The sequence below is a fragment of the Oncorhynchus gorbuscha genome, linkage group LG16 (genome assembly GCF_021184085.1).
Source record: "Oncorhynchus gorbuscha isolate QuinsamMale2020 ecotype Even-year linkage group LG16, OgorEven_v1.0, whole genome shotgun sequence".
Lineage (NCBI taxonomy): Eukaryota > Metazoa > Chordata > Actinopteri > Salmoniformes > Salmonidae > Oncorhynchus > Oncorhynchus gorbuscha.
Genome location: NC_060188.1, coordinates 1,855,008 through 1,864,214, shown reverse-complemented (window position 1 = coordinate 1,864,214; position 9,207 = coordinate 1,855,008). Strand labels below are relative to the sequence as shown.

Below are 9,207 nucleotides of genomic sequence, written 5' to 3'. Positions count from 1 at the left end.
ACTGAGAAGGCTGACTTGCATTCTGAATGCAAATTATGGGAAATGTAAAATTGCTGGAAATTATTTATCATAATAAATGGACACCAATAGAGATTGGATGTCACAACCAAGCCAACGGCACATTAAGAAATACGTAAATTAGATTTTACAACTCAAATGGGACCATATAAACCACAAAATAGTGTTGTTTGATTAAATAGAAGTTGAATTAACTGTTGTGATTATGAGTCAACATTACTCTAAATAATACACTTTAGAATACTGAACAAAGAAACAAAAATATTTTCAATTAATAGTGTAGAGTGAAATGCAATGACGCAGAGTTAAATATCAACAATAAATTGAACATATTCAACTCTGAAACTAAAGACTCTGTTGCCAGAGTAGGTTTTACTCTCTTTAGACCAAATGTTATCTGTGGCAGAGTTACATTTTCTTCAATAAGAGTTCAATTTACTGTCATTTTTATTCTGTGGGCTATCCGGTACACCAGTATCTATATGTAGACTTTATCTGTATGATTTATCCCTCCAGCTATCCAATACATATGGCTCCATCTTTACAGTTCACTTTGGACCCACAAAAGTGGTCATCCTGGCAGGATACAAACCAAATCAAATGTATTTCTATAGCCCTTCTTACATCAGCTGATATCTCAAAGTGCTGTACAGAAACTCAATCTAAAACCCCAAACAGCAAGCAATGCAGGTGTAGAAGCACGGTGGCTAGGAAAAACTCCCTAGAAAGACCAAAACCTAGGAAGAAACCTAGAGAGAAACCAGGCAATGAGGGGTGGCCAGTCCTCTTCTGGCTGTGCCGTGTGGAAATTATAACAGAACATGGCCAAGATGTTCAAATGTTCATAAATGACCAGCAGTGTCAAAGAATAATAATCACAGTAGTTATCGCGGGTGCAACAAGTCAGCACCTCAAGAGTAAATGTCAGTTGGCTTTTCATATCCGATCATTGAGAGTATCTTTGCCGCTCCTGCTGTCTCTAGAGAGTTGAAAACAGCAGGTCTGAGACAGGTAGCACGTTCGGTGAACAGGTCAGTGTTCCATAGCCGCAGGCAGAACAGTTGAAACTGGAGCAGCAGCAGGACCAGGTAGACTGGGGACAGCAAGGAGTCATCATGCCAGGTAGTCCTGAGGCATGGTCCTAGGGCTCAGGTCCTCTGAGAGAAAGAGCGAGAGAAAGAGAGAAAGAAAGAAAGAGAATTAGAGAGAGCATACAGTGGGGATTTGATTTGATACACTACCGATTTTGCAGGTTTTCCTACTTACAAAGCATGTAGAGGTCTGTAATTGTTATCATAGGTACACTTCAACTGTGAGAGACGGAATTTAAAACAACAATCCAGAAAATCACATTGTATGATTTTTAAGTAATTAATTTGCATTTTATTGCATGACATATGTATTTGATACATCAGAAAAGCAGAACTTAATATTTGGTACAGAAACCTTTGTTTGCAATTACAGAGATCATACATTTCCTGTAGTTCTTGACCAGGTTTGCACACAATGCAGCAGGGATTTTGATCCACTCCTCCATACAGACCTTTTCCAGATCCTTCAGGTTTTGGGGCTGTCGCTGGGCAATATGGACTTTCAGCTCCCTTCAAAGATTTTCTATTGGGTTCAGGTCTGGAGACTGGCTAGGCCACTCCAGGACCTTGAGATGCTTCTTATGGAGCCACTCCTTTGTTGCCCTGGCTGTGTGATTCGGGTCGTTGTCATGCTGGAAGACCCAGCCACGACCCATCTTCAATGCTCTTACTGAGGGAAGGTGGTTGTTGGGCCAGATCTTGCGTACATGGCTCATCCATCCTCCCCTCAATATGGTGCAGTCGTCATGTCCCCTTTGCAGAAAAGCATCCCCAAAGAATGATGTTTCCACCTCCATGCTTCACGGTTGGGATGGTATTCTTGGGGTTGTACACATCCTTGTTCTTCCTCCAAACACGGCAAGTGGAGTTTGTAAGTGTTAGCTTTGTAAGTGAGTTCAAATTGGTGCACTTAATACAGGTAATGAGTGGAGAACAGGAAGGCTTCTTAAAGAAAAACTAACAGGTCTGTGAGAGCCGGAATTCTTACTGGTTGGTAGGTGATCAAATACTTATGTCATGCAATAAAATTATGGTATTTTTTATGAATAATGATTAAATTATGTATACATTTCAACCAGACCTATGACTAAACAGAATACTTCTATGTTACTGTATGGATGTATGAATCATAGTACTGAATATAATGTGTGTAATTATAATCAAGAATTAGAACAAAGACTGTCTGTTCCTTGGTAGAAACTAATGAAGTTATCATCAGACTGGCTAGAATGCTGTGTTCCTTACAGGACATCTCATCTCCACACAGGGAGAAGAGAGACCTTGGGCTAGTAGTAAATTACCTTGGGCTAGTAGTTAATTATTAGGTGGTGGACGATGTGGGAAGGCTTGTGAACTATACTGCCATTGTATCGGAGTGGAGGAAGGCCAAGTTAAAACCTATGACGTCATTTTTAGTTGTTGTAAACCTGTTGTAAATTGTACCGTGATCTGTACTCTCGAGAATAAACACTATTGATTGATTTTGAGACTGGCCTCTGTCCATTTTATGCAAATAAGTATCTTACAAATTCTTAGGAATTGGCAGAGTGTTTTAACTGAATTGGTTAATAAACATATAGGAATCAAATTCCTTTAACAAAAATGCAAATTAATTACTTAAAAATCATACAATGTGATTTTTGTTTTAGATTCCTTCTCACACAGTTGTGTACCTATGATACAAATTATGCTTTGTAAGTAGAAAAACCTGCAAAATAGGCAGTGTATCAAATACTTGTTCTCCCCACTGTATGTGTACACACGCACATACACACTCCCTTGTGGGCATGTTTATATATGACTAGCAAGCATAATTATTTCTTAGTTCTAGCTAGCAAATATGGTTAACACTAACCTCTAACTAATCAGCTAGCTAGCTCCAGCAGGAGTGGAAGTTCTGCTGGCTACTTTCCCTCCATGAGAGGTACCAGTTAGGAAAGGAGACTTGAAACCAAGACTGCATTTACATAGGCAGCCCGATTCTGATATTTTTCCACTAATTGGTATTTTTACCAATCATATCAGCTCTTTGGGCAAAGTACCAGAATTGGGATGCCTGTGTAAACGCAGCCAAAAAGTCTCACTTAAAGTAAAGTTGTTTACAAACTGTCCGCTACCTAGCTGGTGGCTAGTCTAACCTACTCCAAGTCCAATGACGTTAGCTCGTGGTTAGCATTAGCCACATTAGCTGCTAATTACATTTTACACATAAACCATTTGGGTAAATTTGGGCAAGAAAATCCAACTTGTTGCAACTTTAAGCTTTCTTGTCCTATTCAAACAGGCCAACCAAAGGTACATAACACTCACAATGTCAGTTACTTATAACAGTTAGATGACTGACTTCTCTAAGCTTGGATACACCCCTAAGATAAATAAGACAAGATGTAGACTTCTGATTAGCCTTGGTTAGCAGTGAGTCAGACTGCTCCATATAAATTGTTAATCAATCAGTATACAGTTGGAGTCTGGATATTCAATTCCAACGAGTCGGAATTGGAGTCGACTCCAAAAATCCCGGAGTTGTTCACCAAAAAAGCACTCAGAATGTTTGTGTAGAATATACCTCGTCACAACACTGTGATCTATCAATCCACTGGGCACACACACTGGTTGAATCAACGTTGTTTCCACGTCATTTATATTTCTACACCCCACTAAAGTGTCTAATGTGAAAGACTCCCCAAAATGTGTGCATTTGTGAAAAAAGGTTGGAAATATATATCTAATAGTTGCTAAATGACATTCAAAAGATGGTGGTTAACAGAGTCAAACCTTAAAGGTCTGTAAATGTTTATTTTTACACTTGCCTTCAATTGTATCTAGTGTTGATCAAGGTCTAATAAACTATGGGAAATCCTCATAGGACCTTCGCATAGATAAGAGCACATTTTTTTCAGAATGTTTAGCCCCTCCCCTGAGGCTGTTCCATGCTCTATAAAAGGTGAGCCTCCATTGGCAGGCAGATCAATGAGCAGGAAGTAGTCACTATTTTTTAGCCCTGTTAGAGCTGTTTGAAGATGTCTCTTTTAGAATGTCTTCTCCAGACATCGAGCACAGTGACACTGCTGGGGGCTCTGCTGTTTCTGCTGGCCCTTTACCGCCTCTCCTCTGGTTCCAACTCTGAGGAACAGGGGAAGCAGCCTCCAGGACCCAGGCCTCTGCCCCTGCTTGGTAACATGATCCAGCTGGATCTCAAGAGGCCATACCGCAGCCTCTGTGAGGTGAGAGGAAGTCCTGAGATTAAACTATGTTGTGGTTGTTGATTTGATCTGTGACATTGTTTTTTCTGGCTAAATATTTTCAAAATGTTGGTATTTTAGCAGGTATAAAACTTCCAGTTAGTTTCAATAGGCATGTATTGTGAAAGCAACATTAATGTATGTTGAGTACATGGTGTTTCAACCAGTTAGCAATAGCTTTTGTCAACACAGGAGCCCTCTAAAATGTTTTTAGTTTGATGTGGCCCTACTTTCCACACTCGCTCTGAGTTTCTGAATGTTTTCAGAGAATGTTCCTCCATTTAATGTTACATTTCAGTTTTTTTTCAATGTTAAGTGTTGTCAAATAATACAGGTGAAATGATGACCACTGTGCATTCACTCACATGATAGAGGCATTTGGCTTAAATCGTATCTGTCATAAAGGCTGAAAGGGATTGTTTTGTGTGTCTTTATCCCTATCTTAATAGTTTTCTTGTCACAGACCAAACAACTAACCAAAATAGCTCACACATACTTCAATCCAACTTCTATTGCAACAATATCACTCCTGAAGATGTGCGTCAACAGAATTATACTTTATTTGTTACAGAACTGCTTCCAACAACCTTTGTTTTTATATTTACATTTCATGCATTGTTTACTTCACAGGGCGTTTCGTAACACCTGCATTGTTTTAAGTCACACACTGATCTCCACAGTCTGTTTGGTTGATTTATTTTGAATAACTTCTAGATGCTTAGAGCTTAGTTAAAGGCACAATCAGCAGTTCAAACAATAAAGCTTACACCCCACTACTGTTTTAGGTTAACAGCTGAGGAATGGGGCTGGAGAAATATAACCCCTCTGAAATTATAGACAAACCTATGGATGCAATGACCATCCATAATAATACAATTATAGTTTTAACCATGTTTAGAGGCTACATGTATTTATTTTTATGTTTAACAATCTCATACTTTGGGTTCTGATGGGGTATGACAGTTGAGCTAAGCTCATAAGGTATTTCTTGTTATATTCTTCAAGAATCAATAGCTATAATTAGTCATTTAAAAGTACAAAAATGGATGTACCAATTGCAGATTGACCCTTTTTAAACTGGTTTACTCTTTAGAACTCAGTGTTTATTTGTTTGTAAGCAATGTGATTCTAAACAAACACTGTATACCTTCACAACATTGTTACGGGCTAGATTGAATCCGATCGCATTTGTCCACTATGCACGTTTTAAAGGCAATGTTCCCGCCTTCTCAGAGATCACTTTCCCAGGAAAAGCTGCATTATGTCGGCTCAATTGGATATTACCTTTACATTCTGCATTGTCCAAATCAGCAATCGGCTTGAATCCTGGCCTAAAAAGGTCCTTTCATGGATGGTTTGTTCTTGCATCCATAGCGCCATCTGAGAATTTGAGTGGTTGCATTTGTTGCATTTCTCCAGCCCCATTCCTCAGCTGTTTACCAAAATAAGTGATGGGATGGATGCTTTGATGTTTGTATTATGGACTGCAGCTTTAAGATTGGTGTAAAACTCAGGAAAACATTGACGAACAGCTCGTGGAAACACCCTTGTGGTCTTTGCCTGGTAAGGTAAACAATGGGCCACATGTCATTATGAGCCTAAATAGTACACTCCCAGTCAGTGTTACACGGAACCCAAACCGGCTGCGCGTGTGCTCCATCGTGCATAAATGTATTTTGTCCCCCAACACCAAACGCCATCATGACACGCTGGTTAAAATATCAAAACAAACTCTGAACCAATTACATTAATTTGGGGACATGTCGCAAATCATTAAACATTTTTAAGGCAATTTATCTAGTTAGCTTGCACTTGCTAGCCAATTTGTCCTATTTAGCTAGCTTGCTGTTGCTAGCTAATTTGTCCTGGGATATAAACATTGAGTTGTTATTTTACCTGAAATGCACAAGGTCCTCTACACCTACAATTATTCCACGCAAAACGGTCAACTGAATCGATTCTAGTAATCTCTCTTCCTTCAGGCCTTTTCACTTTCATAAATTAGGTGCATTACCGCCACTGACCTCGTTCGTCTTAGTCACCCACGTGGGTATAACCAATGAAGAGATGGCACTTGGGTACCTGCTTCTATAAACCAATGAGGAGATGGGAGAGGCAGGACTTGCAGGGCGATCTGCATCAGAAATATAACTAATTTCTATTTTAGCCCTTGGCAAAGCAGGCACTCGTTGGAGCGCGTGAGCAGTGTGGGTGCAACAATTGAATAACATAGATTTCTACATTTATTTTGCAATGCTCGCACACATGTCTTTTTATTAATTTATTTAACTAGGCAAGTCAGTTAAGAACAAATTATTATTTTCAATGATGGCCTACTGGGGAACAGTGGGTTAACTGCCTGTTCAGGGGCAGAACCACAGATTTGTACCATGTCAGCTCAGAGGTTTGAACTTGCAACCTTCCGGTTACTAGTCCAACGCTCTAACTAGGCTACCCTGCCTCCCCTTTTCAACATTGCCTCTCCCTAGCGTTCTCACTACTTAGAAAAATGTAATACTGTAGGGCGTCCTGAATGCCCCTATTTGTGACGGTGCTAGCAGCCACGTGAGTGCTAGCTAGCTTCCGACCAGAACGTTAGGCTAGCCAAGACCAACAACTCAAACAAACTATACAGCTACAAGTAGTGAATGGAGTTACAAACGGACTGTGCTTGCTAAACAAGTTAAATGTCTTACCTGTGATTACATTGTTTCCACATTTATAGAGCTCTAACTATGTGTAGCCTACTTGGACACCGGCTCCCCACAATTTCCCACTCTCCCATTCCGAATAGCCTGAAGCCACAGACTCTTCATGCTGGCTCTATTTCCCTACGTGGAAAATCCTGGAAACAAGGCCTCGCACACAGGGAATTAGACAACAGCCGCATAAAATTAAAACAGTCATGCAGGTTGATACAGCCCAAAACACCGTGATTATAACACTTTTCATTTTCCAAATGTACTATCAAACCAATTAGTCAGGGAAGTATCCACCCCAGAGTTTTCTGCCAACTCGTGAGCCAGGGTGGTCAAACCAGCTGAGGCTTCAGGCACTGATTCCTCCAGAGCTGTGCCACCCCGGGATGTAAGACATGGTCCCGATTACCACGCCCACTTCCCCCTTTTATCTAATACAATTCTATTCTGTCAGGTCTTCCAGCTGGTTGCTTCAGTCTGTTCTACAAAACCTTTAATAACACTTCTGGTAACTATAATTAATCCAGTCTACATTCTTATTTGAGAGTAGACTATCAGAAAATGCTTGACTCCAATCCTGCTAATGTCTGATTTTTTGCCTTGAACTCATCCGGCACACCTCGTGGAACCCCAATGTTATCCATATATACTCTGTCGTCAAAAGACCCAGATGGAGCTTCTCTTCTCTCTCGTTTGTCTAACTTCATGTCTTGGTGTTGTATGAGTGTAAAAGGCATTCCTAACCAGTCCAATCAGTCGGCAATACTGGCCACAAACTCATTCCCCCGCACAACCACCAGATGTCGCCCTGGCCCACTTCAACATATTGAAATCCCCAGAGTTCAACCAGCCTGTCAAATCAGACATGATCTCGTCAGTGGTAATATTCCTTTACCCTGGATGATTACACAAGGAATAGCCGTTGTTTTAGAGGGATTGGTTAAACTTCGGCCAATCATATTCTCCTTATCGACTCTAACTTCTGCCACCTGGAACGGTACCATAGTATCAGTTGAAAACTGGTCGAAGCCCACATACCATAACCCGAGATCCTGAGTATTGACCGCCTTAATGTTAATTCGCACCTTTATACAATACTTCCTCTGTTCGGGAACACAGTCCAAAACGACAACCCTTACTATACTCCACCTGGTCCCAAATTGAGTGTATGGGTTTACGTAGCCATCCCTTTCAGTGTGAGCTATGACCTGGCTCCACGACTTACACGGTGATTTACACAAATACTTCCCATAGAGTTCCATGGTTCTAGACTGCCAAGGGGTGAATGACCCCAATTGGTCTACACAAAATTCTACTGAGAGATCCTTGCCCAATTCCACCCTCACTTCCTTACTATTTTGTTTCAGTGACCTTTTGAGAATCTTAGGTAACATCCCATTTCCCTCATCTATCACATGAATCAAATTATCCTCTTTGGCACTCTCCGGGGGATCATGGTTTATCAGGAATATGGCCCCCACAATAAAACAGCTCAGGACGGTCAGTGCGCACGTGAAGCCCCACCCTCTCCCCGAGAACATATCAACAGCCAGAGGCCAAGCCATCACTTCACTTCTATGAACGCTCACAGCTGGGGAAAGGTCGGGTATAGGGAATCTTCAGAAGGAGTTTGACCCCCGTTCCATATGGGTCACGGTTCCTTCACAGCGAAGGCAGTCACCAGTAGTTTTTTTAATTTTAATTTTATTTTTTATTTCACCTTTATTTAACCAGGTAGGCTAGTTGAGAACAGGTTCTCATTTGCAACTGCGACCTGGCCAAGATAAAGCATAGCAGTGTGAACAGACAACACAGAGTTACACATGGAGTAAACAATTAACAAGTCAATAACACAGTAGAAAAAAAGGGGAGTCTATATACAATGAGTGCAAAAGGCATGAGGAGGTAGGCGAATAATTACAATATTGCAGATTAACACTGTAGTGATAAATGATCAGATGATCATGTACAGGTAGAGATATTGGTGTGCAAAAGAGCAGAAAAGTAAATAAATAAAAACTGTGGGCATGAGGTAGGTGAAAATGGGTGTGCTATTTACCAATAGATTATGTACAGCTGCAGCGATCGGTTAGCTGCTCAGCTAGCTGATGTTTGAAGTTGGTGAGGGAGATAAAAGTCTCCAACTTCAGTGATTTT

At 40.7% G+C, this 9,207-nt stretch overlaps 1 protein-coding gene across 4 annotated transcripts in view; it reads left to right on the top strand.

Annotated features, from left to right (window-relative positions):
- The first annotated feature begins 4,076 nt into the window (after nt 1-4,076).
- The window catches only part of LOC123998814 (cytochrome P450 2K1-like), a 46,663-nt gene continuing 41,532 nt past the window's right edge, over nt 4,077-9,207 (top strand). For all 4 annotated transcript variants that reach the window (XM_046303998.1, XM_046303997.1, XM_046303999.1 and 1 more), the window contains exon 1: nt 4,077-4,333. In XM_046303998.1, the coding sequence (XP_046159954.1) occupies nt 4,130-4,333 (204 nt within the window). In that variant the 5' untranslated portion in view covers nt 4,077-4,129. The remainder of the gene's footprint in view (nt 4,334-9,207) is intronic.